At 36.4% G+C, this 20,079-nt stretch overlaps 1 protein-coding gene across 1 annotated transcript; it reads right to left on the bottom strand.

Annotated features, from left to right (window-relative positions):
• Positions 1-11,098: 11,098 nt before the first annotated feature.
• On the bottom strand, positions 11,099-13,150 carry LOC133321093 (achaete-scute complex protein T8-like). The gene has a single exon (XM_061530193.1). It carries the CDS (start codon positions 13,148-13,150, stop codon positions 11,099-11,101), a length of 2,052 nt encoding a protein of 683 aa, XP_061386177.1.
• Between the last annotated feature and the right edge of the window lie 6,929 nt (positions 13,151-20,079).

Here is a 20,079-nt window from a genome sequence, read left to right as displayed (position 1 = left end):
GCTATATCTATATCTGGACCGATTTTCTCGAAACTTGGCACACATCATTCTAGGCTCAATTCAGTACGTTATGCCAAATTTCGTGCAAATTGAAAGATATATTAGCCTAATTAAAAATCAATATAATATAAGGGAGCTATATATAAATCTATACCGATTTCCTCGAAACTTGGCAGACATAATTCTAGGCTCAATTCAGTACGTAATGCCAAATTTAGTGCAAATCGAAAGATATATAGGGACTTTGGTGCACCATTTACAAGAAATCGGACGAATCTATATATGGGAGCTATATCTAAATCTGGACCGATTTTCTCGAAACTTGGCAGATATCATTCTAGGCTCAATTCAGTACGATATGTCAAATTTCGTGCAAATCGAAAGATATATAGAGATTTGTGTGCACAATTTACATGAAATCGGACGAAACTATATATGGGAGCTATATCTTAATCTGCACCGATTTTCACAAAACTTGGCAGAACTCACTCTAGGCTCAATTCAGTACGTTATGCCAAATTTCGTGCAAATCGAAAGATATATAGGGACTTTGGTGCACAATTTACATAAAATCGGACGAAACTATATATGGGAGCTATATCTAAATCTGGACCGGTTTTCACGAAACATACCAGACATAATTTTATGCTCAATTCAGCACGTTATGCCAAATTTCGTGCAAATCGAAAGATATATAGGGACATTGGTGCACCATTTACATGAAATCGGACGGAACTATATATGGGAGCTATATCTAAATCTTGACCGATTTTATCGAAACTTGGCAGACATCACTCTAGGCCCAATTCAGTACGTTATACCAAATTTCGTGCAGATCGCAAGATATATAGGGACTTTGGTACATCATTTATATTAAATCGGACGAAAATATATATGGGAGCTATATCTAAATCTGAAATTATTTTCTCGAAACTTGGCACACATCATTCTAGGCTCAATTCAGTACGTTATGCCAAATTTCGTGCAAATCGAAATATACATAGGGACTTTGGTGCACAATTTACATGAAATCGGACGGAACTATATATGGGAGCTATATCTAAATCTTTACCGATTTTCTCGAAACTTGGCAGACATCACTCTAGGCCCAATTCAGTACATTGTACCAAATTTCGTGCAAATCGAAAGATATATAGGGACTTTGGTGCACAATTTACATGAAATCGGTCGAAACTATATATATGGGAGCTATATCTATATCTGGACCGATTTTCTCGAAACTTGGCACACATCATTCTAGGCTCAATTCAGTACGTTATGCCAAATTTCGTGCAAATTGAAAGATATATTAGGACTTTGGGGCACCATTTACATGAAATCGGACGAAACTATATATGGGAGCTATATCTAAATCTGGACCGATTTTTATGAAATTTTACACACATCATTTTAGACCTAAATGATTAGGCTGTACCAAATTTCGTGCAAATCGAATGATATATAGGGACCGTTTACATTAAATCGGTTAAATATATATATGGGAGCTATATCTAAATCTGAACCGATTTTTCCCAATTTCAATAGGGTTCGTCCTTGGCCGAATAAGTGACCTATGCCAAATTTCATCCAATTCGGATCATAAATGCGACCTGTACTTTGCTCACAAAAATACATGGACAGACAGACAGACGGACGGACGGACATGCATAAATCGACTTAAAAAGTGATTCTATGCATATTCTCAAAAGGAACCATGGGTCTATCTTGTTTCCTTTTGCCTGTTACAAACATATGCACAAAGACATAATACCCTGTACCACAGTGTGGTGAAGGGTATAAAAAGGGGGTTATATGGGGACTACCCCAAAAAGGAGGCGAATATCAATATCAAATTGCAGCGAATTTGTTAAAAAACGCGCTCAAGAACCCCAATATACCGAAAATTGGAGGTACTCTTATATGGGGTGGAAAAATACGACCAAGTGAACCTATACTTATAATTTTTTGTGGAGATATTTAGTACCTCATAAGAACCGAATGTACCAAATTTCAGGGAATTCGACTGAAAACGCGCTCAAGAACCCCAAAATACCGAAATTTGGCGGGTACCCTTATATGGGAGCTATGCCTAAACGTGGACCAATATATCCTAGCTAGATCGGATATATCCATGGCTAGATCGTCTTAGAATTTTACCCTGATCAAGAATATATACACTTTATAGGGTTGGAAATGAATATTTCGATGAGTTTCAAACGGAATGACAAAATTAATATACCCTCCATCGGAACGTGTAGATAGTCTTTGAGCAACTAATTAAAAAAAATCAAGCCAGCATTTAGTCCTTACATAAAATTTATATTTTTCAATCCAGGTCTAAAGATAGTCCATGGCAAACTATTTTTAAAACTTTCTTTCAAAAAATATTTTTTTAGTCCCTGGAAAAATATTGTTTAATATCCACGACTATGTTAGTCCTTGAAAATTATATTTAAAAATCCTCGCTTATAGTCAGCCATAGAAAATATATTTTTAAACCCTTGTTTGTTGATGGTCGGCTTCTGCTCCTCTTATTATTTCCTCACTACCTATTCATAAAATATTGAAAATATTCCATCCTCTTGATTATTAATTATTTATGTTACGTCAGTGACGTTTTTGGGATCTTTTATTTCGAAATGTAAATATGAAGATGATTATTAAAATAGTTTCTTATGTATTGGAATAAATCTCAAAAGTGTGTGTGCAATGCCTTCCTATGCACACCACCCCAATCGGCATAAGAAAAAAAGGAATAAATTATTGAAAAAAATATTTTGCATTCATGACCATTTGTTTGCAAAGGACTAACAAGAAAATTGCCAACAAATCATTTCATTTTTCGCTTTCAAAAAAAAAAAAAAATATCGGCAGATGCTAACAGCCATCCTCCGACTAATGCTGATGCAATCTTATGGGATAGTCGTATAGGTCCCTCCTGACCATTCATCTGCAATGGACACAATAGACGACAATCAGACATGTTGACGTCATTTGCTTTGTATCTTAAAGACAATAAGGACACCGGGACACCCGAAAATGTGCGTTAGTGTGTGTGTGAGTGCATGCGTTGTGTGCAGTAGGCGCCCATTTTTTGGGTAAAAAGAAAGGTAAAATACAATCTTTTGTTTTCTTTTTCGGAGGACAACAACTATGTTGTGGAAGCACGTGGTAAAAACATTATCAATAACGATTAATGAGTCTTAAGCCTAATAGTGTAGATTGGAATCGTTGTAAGGAAGAACGGCTAGTATTTATTTGTAATCTTACAGGGAGTTCCTTATAGAAAATGGAAAAATGACCGTTAGCGGAATATCCAAAAAAGTAGTTCTTGTAAATCCTATACTAGTCTCCATTTCTAGTTTTTCTTTTTCAACATTTGATACCAGTTTTAAATATTGTCCGTTATTTTTATTTCAAAAGCAGAAGTTCGTCCTTAGACTTATGGTAATTTTTACATGTCACTTTTTTTCAGCAATTTGTTTTACTTAAGAATTAGCATATTAATTTAGATTAGAATTCTGCTTTGGGATATAATTTCCACACTATCGCCATGCATGAACGACGGATTTCCATTTTCGGTATTTTCTTAAGGGCGTGAATAAGTTTTTGAAACGATTTACAATTTTTTTAGGTTATCCAGTTTTACTTTCTCGTGTCCTGTTTGTAAAAGGGTTGTATCCTTCCACAAAAAGGATTTCCTTCCTCTTCCGTAATTCTTAATGGGTACCCTTATTTTTTCGTGGTGTCAGTGTCAGTTTTTTTGCTTTGTTCTTCATTCATCATCATATATGTACTCTGTTACACTTTTTATGTCATAGAAATTATGCATGGCCTCATTTCTTCACTCTAGTTTTTTTCCTATCATAAAATTAATGTGGTTTAGATGTCATTGAATATTTTATGCTAATCACCGAATGAAATTAATCTCAGATTTATGCTAATCATCATGAGAATTTGTTTTGTTCAACGAAATTCGGAAAGGGTTACACAGTTCAGCATTAAGCTATACAAATTTGTTATACTTAAGATTTTTCGGTTCTCTAAGGTGTCCCAAATAGGTCAAAAAAAAAAAAAAAAAAAAAAAATGAGTGATCGTGAAAAATTTTTGGAAAGCTAGGAAATGGTTATAGATGAGTTGAACAGAAAGACTAAGGACTATCAATAGGTGTGGATTAAAAAAACAGTAAGGAAAGTAGTACAGTCGGACTGGGCCGACTATATGATACCCTTCACCACTTTGGGTATATATTATACAGTATTGTTCGAAACCTAAGCAACTTTTTCTTAGTAAGTAATCATGGTCTTTTATTATCTTGTTAAACTGAATTATGAAAAGTACTTATTTTATTAACTATTACATTATACAGTCGACACTATAAAGTCGACTCCGCTTTACTGAAACGGAAAAAATGGATTTTTGAACTGAAAATAATTTCAGTTATCCGAAATCATCATAAGCGAAACATTTTTTACTTTTACGAATTTCAATAATCTCTATATCATAGCGAATTTGTAAGTTTCGATTTTTTTAAGAAAATAGACGATATAAATTAAAACTTGTTAACATGTTCACTGCTTATGGGAATTTTATTATGAACTGTAAAACTTATGAACATGTAACGAAATCCATCGTCTGCCTGTTGCAATCGTAAGACCTATCTTAAATACAACGTTTGATTTTAAGAACCTAAAATATCGGCCGATTTTAAGTTTTTTTTAACAGCTGGCTAAGCTGTAATACCCAATATGAGGCTCTAAATGAATATAATATTTCCTTGCAAAACTTGTCTCCAGCCCTCAATCCCATTGAGAAACTTTTCAGCATTTTAAAGCGAAGGATTGGAACACGTCGCTTTATAAACATACAGGAACTAATGAACTGCTTAAAATCAGAGTGGGAAGCTATACCAACAACAATTCTAACAAATCTTGTAGAATCAATGCCAAAAAGATGTGCGGCAGTGATAAAAAAATAAAGGGTATCATAAGAAATATTGAAAGTTGCTTAGGTTTCGAACAGCTGCTTTGTGAGTTAATTTTGTTTTCATTTCTTTATTTTTTTCCAAAGAAATATAATTTAAATTTGTTGTTATTTTCAGATTATAGACACATAGTATAATAGTAAATAATATATATATTTTTATATAAATCAATTTAACGATATCATATAAGACCATGACTACGTACTAAGCAAAAGTTGCTTAGGTTTCGAACAATACTGTATATGTATCCTAACATATGTAGAATATATCTGAACCGATTTCAGGGAAACTTGCCAGAGACTAATTTATATTACATCAGTACGTTGTGAAAATCGGCCTAGCTATGGATCTTTTCACGAAGCTTAGCAACATCATTCTAGACTTAATTCAGTACCCTATACCAAAATTCGAAAGATATATAGGGACTTTGGTGCACCAATTACATAAAATCGGACGAAAATATATATGGGAGCTATATCTAAATCTGAACCAATTTTCACGAAACTTAGCACGCGTCATCCTAGCCTTAATTCAGTACGCTATGACAAATTTCGTGCAACTCGAATGATTTTCAGAGATTTTGGTGCACCAATTACCTAAAATCGGATGAAAATATATATGGGAGCATATCTAAATCTGAACCGATTTTCACGAAACTTTGCATACATTATTATAGACGCGATTCAGTACGCTATGCCAAATTTCATGCAAATCGAAAAATATATATGGTCGTTGGTGCACCAATTACCTTAAATCGGATGAAAATATATATGGGAGCTATATCTAAATCTGAAACGATTTTCAGCTTAGGGTTCGTCCTTGAGCCAAATAAATGAGCTGTGCCAAATTCCATCTAAATCGGATGATAAATGCGACCTGTACTTTGTTTAAAATTTAACATCAACAGACGGACGGACGGACATGCATAAATCGGCACAGAAAGTGATTCTATGTATATTCTCAAAAGGAACCATGTGTCTATCTCGTTTCCTTTTGCCTGTTACAAACATACGAACAAAAGCATAATACACTGTACAACAGTGCGGTGAAGGGTATAAACTTATTAAAAATGTTTTGTTAAAAATTTAGTTTAAATAATTAGTTTTTTAAAAAATATATTTTAAGCATCAAAATAAAAGTTTGGAAAATTTAAGAATTCAACATCTCAAAGTAAAAATTAATTACATCCTTGATTACAATTTCTCATATTTAACGAGCTCGTTCATATTATAATTTATGAATACAACAGCTAATAAAAGTCCATTAATTGTATAAATATGAAAAACCACTAAGAAAAACAAAACAATAAAAAAATCCTTTTAACCGGAAGGAAACGCGGTGAGGGTCAAATCAACAAACATAAACATATGACACTTCATTCGCGGGGCAGCCATCCGAGTAAAGTACAAAACGGGAAATGATCCTTTTTCTTTGAACGAAACAAAAACAAATGGTGTCCTGTGTGTGAGGAAAACTATGTGAAAAAAATGGAAAATGTTTTGCTAATGACAAAATTATTTATTTGGACACTAACGATATGACAAACAGTCGTTTTAATAAAAAAGGACATTAACCGTCAGTTGATCGTAAACAAGTTTCTGATAGACATTCCGTCTGCATAGGAATGCTTTCAACCATTTACTTGTACAAAAAGAAAAACAACAACTAATGGACTACCACTAAAGAAAATTTAATAATAACCCCCTTTTCTACGGCATAGAAAAATTCACACACACACGCACAACACAACACAAATTTGATTACATTCAAATTATCCAACGCGGTGATGGGAAAAAAGGGATCCTCAAATGGGATTCCCATAGACATTTGCATGTGAAACAACAAAAATGTATTTTTGTAGGTTTATGAGTTGCAATCTGACGTTTCGTTTTTTTTTTTTTTGGTTTGGAAACTTCATTACTGACATTTCAAGGATTTAGTGTTATGTGTTTTCAGCGTCATCAATTTTTTTTTTGATGAGTCAGTCTGCTGAATTTTGAGGATTATTTTGAAGTATAAACATTATTTTGATATTAAATTAGCATATAAGGCGAACATCATGAGTTTGGCTATGTGAAGTAGTTTTTTTTATTTAAATTTTTCGTTAACGTGGGAAATTAAAAATCCTGTTTTCTGTTTATGTTTGCAAGTAAATTTGGTTTTAAATCCTCTTAAGTTCATTTCAAAATAAATATGATATTAAATTTGGTTTTTTTTAAATACAATTAGGAATAAAAATATAAATACATATAAGGATTGGGCAAAAATGGAAAAGGGTGGGGAAAATGTGTGAATACTGATTTCTTTTCTTTGAGAACGCTTTCTAAAATATTGTGAGCTATATTTTTCTAGAATATTTGAATATCAAAAAATCTCTTCTTGTGGTAATAACTTTCAAGAAAATAAAGTCAAAAAGAAGGACGAAAAGTTTTACAAAAATATTCGTGACTCGATTTGATGGAAGACTTGCCATCTCAACTTCAAATAGCTGCCCACAGAATGAAACATTTTTATTTTTTTACCCAAAAGTCTTGGTCTATTTGGCTCGATACATATTGACCGATCATTAACGTGTACATGCTCATTCGTTTGTTACATTTCCTTCTCTGTGTAAAATTTCGTGAAGTTCGGATAATAAATGTGACCTGTAAAGCGATTTATTCAATTTGATCCATTGAGTCTTTAAATATTAACTGAAATTGGTCAACGATCATCCTGATCTGCGGTGTCCCAATCGGAGTAAAAAAATGCTTCGATAATTGGTTTATACGCATGAACTTGTTATACCCTCCACATTGTGTGTATTCAAAATACCTTAACACGAATCAGCGCTGTGTTACCATACACAACAACATCGCTAGGACCTACATAAATGCCCGATGAAATATTTATGAAAAATTCAAAAACAATGAGGACTATGTTATTGCAATATGTTGTAGTAAGCTGTTCATGCCCTGAAAAATATTGTTCCAAATTAAAGACACTCCGATTGGAAACATGGGTTATGAATTTCAGCTGACCAAATATTAAACGAGACATTTGTATGGGGGCTAACTTATATTAAATAATTTCTGGAAAGAAAATTATTATTAATCAGAAAATTGATATCGGTTAAAATCTTAATTATACCGAAAATGCGGCGGGGTCTTTCTATAAGGGAAACGATATTTTTCGCTCTCTAAAACCTGGATTACAGCCAATACGGTTGAAAACGTGCCTGAAATACCGAATTTTTGGGGGGTTCATTCATATGGGATCTATACAAAAACGTTGACCGATATATTCCATTTTCAATACCAAACATCCTAGGAGTAGTAGCATTGTATGTGCAAAATTTCAAAGTAAAATGTAGGGCACATTTTTTTATATTATATATTTTGTTTTCCAAATTAGTCAGGTTGGGATTGCTGTATTTCCAAGTTTATGAAGGTTGCAACTTGGATTGATCGTGACGGGAAATCTTTCGGAGGCCGTTAAGTTGGTTTAGATTGTCATTTAGAAATATACAGCGTACCGTGATAGCATCCCTTTAGTACGGACCCAATATGAACTGAGGCGATTATACAATCCAGATCATAGTTGGTCTAAAATCGGTCACGTCTGCTTAGGCCTCCTGCTATGAGTGTTGGGTGTACTCAATGCACTGCATTCACATGATATTAGTCCATAGCCTTGGTGTAGGCCTATGAATCTAGGAATTTTCTTTGTAACGTTAGTCCTGGGTGGGTGAATCCTATACATGGGATAGTTGTATGTATGATTCCAACATGATAGTCTCGTCTGTCGATGTACGAGTAAGATCTTCGCCTCCTCCTGTAAATGGTCCACAGATGTCATAAAGAGGCACCATGTAGCAGTTTTGAGGGTCTCCTTCTGAAAGGTCTGCGTAAGAGGTCAATTTGTTCATAACTCTAAATTTGTTTTAACTAGTAGTGACTTACAGAAACGACTAACGTAAGCTATCGTAATTTACATCTAAAATATTTGGGTAATGTGAGTTTGGAATTTTCGTATTTCTAAAAACAGCTATATAGACATTTAACCTTTCTCATATGCCGTCGAAAAGGGACTCGTTCGGTAGTTGTGGAATTGAAAGATTTCGATAATTCGGGGGCTCATCAAAACAGTTTTATTACACAGCATGTTCTGCTTCAGTCCTATAATGTATGGATGTGGTGTGTTATTCTATTGTGGTAATATACATCCGAAATCTATAATTATGACTCCCAACTTGGAAAGTGCTTCTAGTCTGAAATTTACTGCTTTAGGGTTTCGAGTCCAACATCAACCTTTGAATATCGTGGTACTCTCCTCTTGTTCGATATATTTAACTGACATCAAAAATCAGTTCTCTCATACTTGGGCCTTATCACGTCCATTCGCATGTAACGTAACATTCCACCAGCCGGTTGGAGCAGTGTTCTCTACTCGAGGATATTAGAGACTGACAGTTCTGTAGAGCTCATATTGGTTAATTTTTTCCAATCAGTTATATCATGGTTCAGGAAATTACGCCAGATGTTACATTAGTCACTAGAGCTCAGCTTAAGTGAGTTAGCTCCGTATTGTACAAAATGCAGTAATAAAAAACAAGTACACCATCTATTGCGATCCTTCAATGGAACAAATCGGATACTCCATTCGCATTATAACATATATAACCTGTAAGGAAAGTAGTAAAGTCGGGCAGGGCCGACTATATGATACACTACACCATTTCATCTAAATCTGAACCGATTTTTCCCAATTTCAATAGGGCTCGTCCTTGGGCCAAATAAATGAGCTGTGCCAAATTTAATCCAATTCGAATCATAAATGCGAACTGTACTTAAAAAGTCATGGGTCTATCTCGTTTCCTTTTGCCTGTTACAAACATATGCACAAAGACATAATACCCTGTACTACAGTGTGCTGAAAGGTATAACAATATTGATCCTTTGTGGAGGAACATGATATAATTTTGGATAACCCATTTTCAGCAACATCTTCAATCGACCTTAATGCCCCTTCAGTTCTTGAAATATATTTTTTCGTCGATAAGTAGTAGTCCGTACATCACCGAATTTGAAGAGAAATTAATGCGGTTCTAGCAAACGACACATAACCAAGGTCCAGGGTTATTCTTTAAGGGTTTTGAACTGACAATTGGAGATATAAAGCCTTGCCCATATAAAGAAGCACGGTTCTCAATGGGCAGAAAATGTCTATACTAAAAATGATCAAATGTTCTCCACATTATAGGGTAGCCCCCAAATTTCGATTTAAGCTAGTTTTACAGTGGAATTGTCTCTAATTTGTTATTTTACATTCTCATTGGGTTGAATGTCTTCTTACCAAAAAACTATCAATACTGGTCGATAATTTGGGGCTATCATAGAACGGGCTCCGCTTTATTCGGTATTTTGGAGACTTGATCAAATTTTTCAATCGAATTGACTGTGCAAATATTAATACTGGTCTATTTCTTGGTATATACTCCATATAAAATTACAATACAATTTTCGGCATTTTGAAGTAATTTTCGGTACGTTGATGCTCCTATACCAGTCATTTACGATTAAATAGTACCGTATGAAGTTCTCAAAACATTCCGCCGGTCGCCGGTATACTATATTATACTTTTTTATATCCGAAAGATTTTTTATAGTTCTTTCTTGACAATATTTGAATTCTGCTATATGTGTAAGGGACTATAAGCGAATCTCACTATATCATCCCCATAGAAAAAATTTCGAAATAATGTGTAATGCAAAGCACACCCGAGCGCTTTTTCAATAAAAACATAATCATTTCCGTTTTAAACATTTTATTTTTTTATTTTTATTTTATAAAAATTTTCTTAATAAAAACAAATATTTTTTTTTTGTAATATAAACCATTATCCCAAAAGAATAAAAAAGTCTTACGGCTAAATATTACCTTAAACATAAATTTCCAATAAGTCGTATTTTTGTCTTCCTTAAAAATTAATATTTAAAAATAAGGACCTAACCTCTAAAGTTGGTATACAATTTGGTTTGTTTGTTTGTTTTGCTTTGGATAACTAACTTCTTTGTTGTTGTGATATATACAAATATTTATAAAAATAAAATTAAAAACTAATATTTCCGAATTTACAACACTTCCGATTTGGGTGTGTGGGCCTCCCACCAATCAATGCTTTCGATCATTGATTCATCGGACATGACATTGACATTTTGAGCCACATCCAAAAGATCTTCATCGAATTCTTTTTTCAATTGCATTAGGCCGGGATAAAAGTTGTTTTGATTGTTGGTGTTGTGGAAAAATGGAGGTAATTGTTGGGAATTTGGGGTTTGCCTCTCCAAGGGCGGTGACATGGCCATTGAGTGGGATGGAGCTGCCATATACAGTTGTTGCTGTTGTTGTTGGCCGTGTGGTGATCTCTGTTGATTTTGATAGATAATTGTTGGCTCTTCATATTCCTGTTTAATTAACTGTGTCTCCATTGAGACTCTTGTTGGGTTAACGGCACACGTTTGCCGTAAGTCATGCATTTCTTGGTGCTGTTGCTGTTCCGCGGAGTTGGCAGGTGTTGCCCTTTGTAATATCGCTTGATTTCCATTATTAACTGCACATTCAGCTGTACTGGGGGTTGTTGTTAACATGTTATTCATTTGGTGTTGTTGTTGTTGTTGAAGTTGGTGTTGTGGCACGGGCGATATTCTTGAAGATGATGGTGAAGAAGTCGATAACAAACTAACTGACCCCTTTGTATTTGTTAAGGAAGACGAAACAGGTGCTGCTTCCGTTCTGTCCAGGTTAATGTGCGGCCTAATTGTTGTCGGCGACGAAGAAGACGTATTGGCATCAGCTGTAACGTGTGCACCCGCTGTTGTTGTTGCTGTCGGTGATGACGTATTCGATGTTGTGGCCAATGGTGACGACGCTGGACTGTTGCAATTAGTGTCAATTAAGGCCTGGAAATGTTCTTCATCAACGGTGGAGGAGGGAGGAGAGGCCGCATTACCAACAAATATGTCTGGGGTCAATAATTGATAGGTATTTGTCCCTGGAATTCTGATGTACTGCAGGCCATTCAACGAGGTGATATTCGGTAGGCTATCCATTTGTGATGGTGGACTGTGGCAGTGTGGTGGCAGAGATGCAGTTGTCGAAGGTGGTGGTGGAGGTTGGTTAGTGTTGGCCATTGGTGTTGTGGGTTGATGGACAAAATATTCCTCGGAATCGTAGTGGCTCAGCGAGTCATCATAATGTTCATCCATACTGGGTGAATATGCATCGAATTCATCTTTAATCATGGAAAAGCTATCATCACCACTGGAAGAGGTGGAGTTGAGGGCCGCTCCGGTGGGGAAATCAAAACCCAAGAGGCGTTCCAAGGATCGAATGTACTCCACGGCCATGCGTAGCGTTTCCACTTTACTTAACTTCTTGCCATTATTTTTACAAGTACTTTGGGCCTCGAATGCCTCGGCCACCTCCTCGGGGATACGTTCCCGCAGAGCGGCAAAACCATTGTTAACCTGCTTCACACGATTACGTTCACGCGCATTGCGCCGGGCCACAGCCTGGGGTAAAGGTAGACCTTTTCTTCCTGGGGTACCGGGAATTTTTATGGGTAATCCATTGGGCGGAAGTGGGGAACCTTTGGCCACGGCGGCATTTTCCTTGGCAGCCTTTTTGGCCAATCTCAGGGCAGTCCTTTCCTCCTTGCTTAATTTGGGTTTTTTGCTAGCCCCGGGAGAGGTTTTCTTTTCTTTACGTGCAGTTCCACAGGATTTGTTCTCATCATTGGAATTGTTGTTGTTGTTGTTATTATTATTTTCACTCAAAGGCCTTTTTCGAGGATTACAACTCAAATTGAGGGAATTAACATTCCCTGCTCCATTCACCGTTCCAATCATACCAAAATCTTTAATTTTCCTTACAATGGCATTTGGATTACCCTGGGCAATATTCAGGGCATTGGAATTATTTTCACTCAGAACATTTTGCACTGTGATTTTATTGAAAGTTTTATTCGTATTTCCCGCCATGGTCAATGGGGAATTGTTGGACTGCATTGTTGATCCTTGCTGAGAATTATTGCTGTTGTTATTCATGTTCATGGTTAATCCTGGTGGCAAATTATAATTCAATACACCCAAGGTGGCCATGGAATGGAAGGCGAAGCTTTTCATTAAAAAGCTTCGTCGATGAGGCAGGGGATTTGTAAATAGTTTTTCTTGAATTGGAAATCGTCTCCAAAAATTGTCCCGCTTCACGATGTTGTCACTTGAAGCTATGCCGTTAAACTGACTGCTGGTGTGTCATGTAATTTTACAGGAGTTTTCTTTTCAAAGGAAAATAGCTATGACTTGCTAGCTGTATGTCTGTCTGTCGGACGTTTGGTTCTATAGCAGCTGCGTTTTTATGGTGTGTCGCGTGCCCGATGTCTCGTAATGAAATGTCATGGGGCGTCTCTTGCAACAAACGTCCTACCAACGGAAATGACTTCAGAATGTTGTATATCAGACTGGCTGGCTGAATGACTGACTGATGGTTGTGGATGGCAATAACCAAAACAATGAAGCGAAACAACAGCAGCAGAGGCAGGCGGCAGCGGTGGCGACAGAGCCACTGCAACAACAAAATTCCCTACTCTCCATAAAGCATACCTTTTGTGTAATATATCAATTGTTTTGAGGCACAGGGCGCAGTCGCACAGCCACAATGCCGAGCTAGCCGCAGCAGCAGCATTCAACTATTCAACCAAAAACGGCAAAAACACCACTTCATTCTTATTGTCTACTCTCAGCTTGGTATTAAATCCAACTCTCCTCTCCCCCTAAAAGGTGCTTTATTACGAGCACACACACTCAAAGATACCCACACCAAGGCCTCCGTCACTCACACACACACACTCAAAATCCCTGGCACATTGACTTTTCATCCCTTAGGCGTTCTTGTTGGGTGTTACAGTCTGTTTTGATCGCCTTTGCCGTACCGTAGATACCCCACCATTCTCTTTCTCTATCATTTGGGAAAACTAACATCTGATCATTTTTAGATTAAGGGTGGGTTTTTAAATTTCAGTTTTTGTGCGTTTTTGTCATAGTATTGGTAGATCCTGGCGCTGACTGAAAATATTTTTAATGTGTTATAATATTGCGCCTTTTTTGGGGAGGCAGCAAGCAGTATTGGTCTTTGGTCCGCAAGTGTATGTGTGGAAGAGAGTTTTTTTTGTATTGGTATTTATCGCCTGAAGTGATTTGTATGGACGTTAACGTTGCAGAGTATTAAGGTTGTTGGGTCTTTTTGGCACGTACTCTCTAGAACTGATAAGACTGATTCGTTTTTCAGTTAGGTTTGAAATCTAACTGCAGTATGGGACGACAACGAGTTTTAATTGGATTATATCTATGATCGATTGTGAGGCCGAGCAAGGAAGAACAACTAGGAATTGAGGAACAGGAAAATTTTTCGAAATAATTTTAAGCTCAAAGAAGCATGCACATCAAACACATATACCAGTCACGTAAAAACAGGAAGGAAATTGATAGATATATTTTCCAAATAATTCCATAATTGACCCAGAAATTCTGTACTAGTAGTAAGATAGAACGACGCTTCTATCGAAAATTGAATAAAAAGTAGACTAGTATGATATATATTTCTAATAATCGGAATTAGGGGCTTAACCAGTAGGATGTTAAAAAGATCACACCACAAACTGTCACCTTGTCTGAATCCTCGTTCCGTACTGAAAGGCTCCGATAGGTCCTTTCCTACTTTAACTGCTGATCTTGTGCCACCTAAAGTTATCCTGCATAGCCGTATTAATTTTGCAGGAATTCCAAACGTAGACATGGCTTTAAACACCTCTGAACACACAGGGTTGTCGAATGCGGCTTTGTAGTCGACAAATAGGTGGTATGTGTCGATGTGCTTTTCGTGGGTCTTTTCCAGGATTTGGCGCAGAGGGAAAATCTGGTCAGTGGTGGAAGCCGCATTGGTATGGTCCAATGATGTCATTGACCATTGGCTTCAATCGTTCTCACAGCACCCTGGATAGCACAGCACGGGACACAGGATGCTGAGGTTCCAATCATTGGGCATGCATTCATCTAGCCAAATTGTACTAATAAGCTGGTGCATGCTCCTGACCAGCATCTGGCCACCAGTCTTGAATGGTTGGGCTGGTAACCCATCGGCTCCTGCTGCTTTGTTGTTCTTGAGCCGATTAATTGCTTTTATGACCTCATCTTGGCTAGGTGCTATACACTCTATACCATCATCTCTTATTGGTTCTGGAGTATCTTCATTAACGCCACTATTTGATACCAGAAGCTTTTCAAAATGCTCCTTCCAGATCCTCAACACGTATCATTCACATAAAATTGGACGAAACTATATACGGGAGCTATATCCAAATCTGAACCGATTCCAGAAAAACTTCGCGTATATAAGTATGGATCTGATTGGGGAGCTATAACTAAATCTGAACCGATTCCAACAAAACTTCGCATACATCAATCTGGGCTTAATTCAATACTCTGCGCAAAATTTTGTTCCAATCGGACAAATATTGGGAGTTTGGTGCATCATTTACATAAAATGAACGAAACTATATGTGGGAGCTATATCGAAATCTGAACCGATTTTCTCCAATTTCAATAGGGTTCGTCCTTGGGCCAACTAAGTGACATGTGCCAAATTTCATCCAAATCGTAAATGCGATCTGTATTTTGTTCACAAAAATACATAGACGGACTGACGGACATGCGTAAATCGACTCAGAAAGTGATTTTATGCATATTCTCAAAAGGAACCATGGGTCTATCTCGATTCCTTTTGCCTGTTACAAACATAGATATAATACCCTGTATGGTGAAGGGTATAAAAACGCCCCAAACTCTTTATGGTGAATTTTTATAGCCTATGGTTTCCTAGTGGCTCTAGACTAGACCACTATTGTAAGCCGAACATCAGAGATTTTACACTGGGTGCTGGTCAACTATTTATTTAGGGTCAATTGAACCGAGAAAACATGATTCGTCAAATATTCCAGCATATGCGTATCTATGAAGAGGGTGCAAATGTCACGATGTATCGTCCAGGCACGGTATATAGATCTGCAAAAAATTACAATTCGGTGGTATACTGCTCTGCTCACTGGTTACACTCGTACATCATAAAGCTGCCTCGTGTGATGAAGGGTATAAAAACGCCCCAAACTCTTTATGGTGAATTTGTATACCCTATGATTTCCTAGTAGCTCTAGACTAGACCACTATTGTAAGCCGAATATCAGAAATTTTACACGAGGATAGGGTCTAGTCAAATATTTATTTAGGGTCAAGTGAACCGGGAACACATGAATCGTCAAATATTCCAGCATATGCGTATCTATGAAGAGCGTGCAAATGTCACGATGTATAGCCCAGGCACGGTATAATGGATCTGCAAAAAAATAAGAGTTCGGCGGTATACTGCTCCGTTCACTGGTTACACTTGTACATCATAACGCTACCTCGAGAATCAAAACCGACATATCATTTGGGGCTACTTTCGTAGTCAGTTGTCAAGTCCATATTGGATAATATATACAAAATCTTCAAAATTTCCGTTCTTTGAGGGTTCCTTGAATTAGATAAGCCATGTTACAGTTGGCAAAGACCAAGAATTTCAAAGTTCTGACAAACAATAACAGGCACAACGGGCACGTCTACAGGACCATATCCTATTCATGAAATTTTGCTTAACTAAATCGCAAAGTGGTGGCCCTATGCTTCAATATCCTCTAAAATAATATCTTTGAGGTCATAAATCGACGCTGGGTTGCTGACGTAGGCTGTATATTTCACATATCCTCTATGGAAGACGTCGGAAGTTCTAAAATAACTAGATCTCGATATAAAAATTCTCACCACCTATTTGAGAGATAATATTAAAGGACCAGTAAAATGAAGTTGGATCCAAAAACATGTCATTCTGCAACCTACACTAAAGTTTTCATTTGGTCAGATATTGAGTTGCTCCTTTCACCACTTTGGGTATATTCAACAGATGAATCCTAACGGACGTCGCATTATTGAAGGACGAGTAAAATGAAGTTGGATCCATAAATATGCCATTCTGCAATCTACACTAAAGTTTCCATTTGGTCAGATATTGAGTTGCTCCTTACCATGTTGCTCGGACACCCGTTGATTATTTGGATAAATATCCGACAAAAATGAGGAGTTTGATGCAACTATATCTAAAACTGAACCGATTTCAACGCAACCTGCCAGAGATTAATTTATATTAACTACAGTTCATTGAATTGTGTGGCAATCGGACAAACCTTGGGTCTTCAGTGCACAATTTACATAAAATCGGAAGAAAGAATATATAGGAATTTTATCAAAATCTGAACCGATTTCCAACTTAGCAAACATCATTCTAGACGGAATTCAGCACTTTGGTACACCATTTACCATAAAATCGATCCCGGTTGGGACAAAAAATATATATGGGAAACTTAGCACTTCTAAACCCAATTCAGTACACCATGCCAAATTTAGTGAAAATCGGAGGATATATAGGGACTTTGGTGAACCATATCGGACTAAAATGTATATGGGAGCAATATCTAAATCTGAATCTGATTTTCAGGAAACTTAACACACATCATTCTTTACCTAATTCATTACGCTGTGCCAAATTTCGTGCAAATCGAATGATATATAGGGACCTTGGTGCACCATTTACCATAAAATCGATGCAGATTGGGACGATAATATATATGGGAGCTATATCTAAATCTGAACCGATTTTTCCTAAACCTAATTCAATACGCTGTGCCAAATTTCGTGCAAATCGAAAGATATATAAAGGGACTTTGGTACATCATTTACATGAAATCGGACGAAAATATATATGGGAGCTATATCTTAATCTGGACCGATTTTCAGGAAACTTAACACACATCATTCTAGACCTAATTCAGTGTGCTATGCAAAATTTCGTGCAAATATAAATATATATATATATATATATATATATATAAAGACTTTGGTACACCATTTACATGAAATCAGACGAAAATATATATGGGAGCTATATCTAAATCTGGACCGATTTTCAGGAAACTTAACACACATAATTCTAGACCTAATTCAGTGTGCTATGCAAAATTTCGTGCAAATCGAAAGATATACACTTTGGTACACCATTTACATTAAATCGGACGAAAATATATATGGGAGCTATATCTAAATCTGAACCGATTTTTCCCAATTTCAATAGGGTTCGTCCTTGGGCCAAATAAGTGACCTGTGCCAAATTTCATCCAATTCGGATCATAAATGCGACCTGTACTTTGTTTACAATTTAACATGGACAGACGGACTCAGAAGGTGATTCTATGCATATTCTCATATTGCCTGTTATAAACATATGCACAAAGACATAATACCCTGTACCACAGTGTGGTGAAGGGTATAAAAAGTATGTCTTTCCTCGTTATAGACCACATCTAACAGGCACACGATGAAGATGCATTGGCATTCCTAGAATAAATATTTAGTATTGCGAGCCCCAGATACAGCCATTGAATGATTTTTAAAGTAAGTTTGTATCTCTTTGGAGTCGAGTTTAATGATCGAAGTTTTGCAATGAAAAGAAAAACCAGGGGAAGAAACTGCGTACCCACCATTATGTGACGCGTTTCGCCGTTGGTTATGATTACATATAATTACAGATGAACACGGCTAGGATTCGAAACTAGGTTCCCAGAACAACACAAATGTTGCCAGACCACTTAGCGTTCCAAACCATTAAGGCACTTCCGAAGGTTGTACAAAAACAAGTGTATACAATGGGAGCAATGGTAGGGGTATGGATTAATTATCTATCGCTACATCACAAATCTGCACTGTTGGACCTTGATACATTTGAATTTAATTCGCATCATTTGCGATATAATTACAAGTATTCAAAACTGGAAAAACTGACTTATGCGGAATTTTTATATGGCGGCTATGTCAAAATATTGGCCTATATCGAAAATTTTTAGAAACTTTCAAAATACAAAAATATAGATCTATATTCAACTTCGGTTTATTTTCCTTGATTGTAATCTCAACCAATGGATTTATCGCCAAAAATGTTTTTCTTCATACGATTGACATTCTAAATAGAGTTTGTGGTATGTGCAATCGATTGGAGGCCTGGGACCATAATTACATAAACAATTGGATGCTATGTTAGAAATGGCCCAACATAAAGGATGAAGTAATGTAATTTAATGTTTTATCTATGGTACATATTTATATAAACGGATTCAAATTTGATTTGAAAAATGGTGTCGAAATCGGCCTTATGATATTTGACATCGTAGTAAAAGTCCAAATATAGTTGAATTAAGTCCTCCTTATTGCATTCTTCAATTTTACCATAATCTTCAAATATATTAAGGGGCTATTGCCCCTGCAAGTCTCTCGCAGACAGCTGAAATTTGAGAAGGCGAATTGCACTTTCCAAAAAGAAAAAAACTTTAATTTCCTTCCTGTCTGTCGTTCCTTAAAACCAAAACAAGGGGGAGTTCCTTAATTTTATTAACGACATATCAATGTAAGCGACAATTTCTTGCAACGAAAGAGAAAAAAGTCGACGTTGTGATTTCTTTTCACACAAAGTTTCGCCTGTTTTCGCAAATAGCGAAAAAACAAGTTCTCTTCTCTAAATAAATGAAAATAATGAAAAGAAACACCAAACAATACAAGACGACAAGTTCCTTTTTGGCACAATCAGGAGGTTTGGAAACCCCATGGAATTTACCTGTTTTTTGCTATTGTCAAGTAAATTCACTTTGTTCGCAAAGAACAATGACGGTAAGGAATTCGACAACATAGAAAGAACCCTTTAACTATTCAATTAAATGTGAAACCAACTTCTGCATTTCCCCCTCTTCCTTCTCCTCGATTTTGAGAACATTATAATTTATATCATGAAAGGGAATTTACTTATAACAAAAAACACAAACAAAATCTACACCCCTTTTCGCCCTAAAGCAAACTCAATGCCATGCTAAGAGAGAGCCGACAAAGTCTTTGACATATGAGAAACGAAAGAACACTCCAAG

Source organism: Musca vetustissima, unplaced genomic scaffold (assembly GCF_032173495.1).
Source record: "Musca vetustissima isolate MV318-11 ecotype Yass unplaced genomic scaffold, APGP_CSIRO_Mvet_v1 utg211564, whole genome shotgun sequence".
NCBI classification, from domain to species: domain Eukaryota; kingdom Metazoa; phylum Arthropoda; class Insecta; order Diptera; family Muscidae; genus Musca; species Musca vetustissima.
Note: the sequence above shows the minus strand (reverse complement) of the source record. Positions and strands in the feature narration are given on the sequence as shown.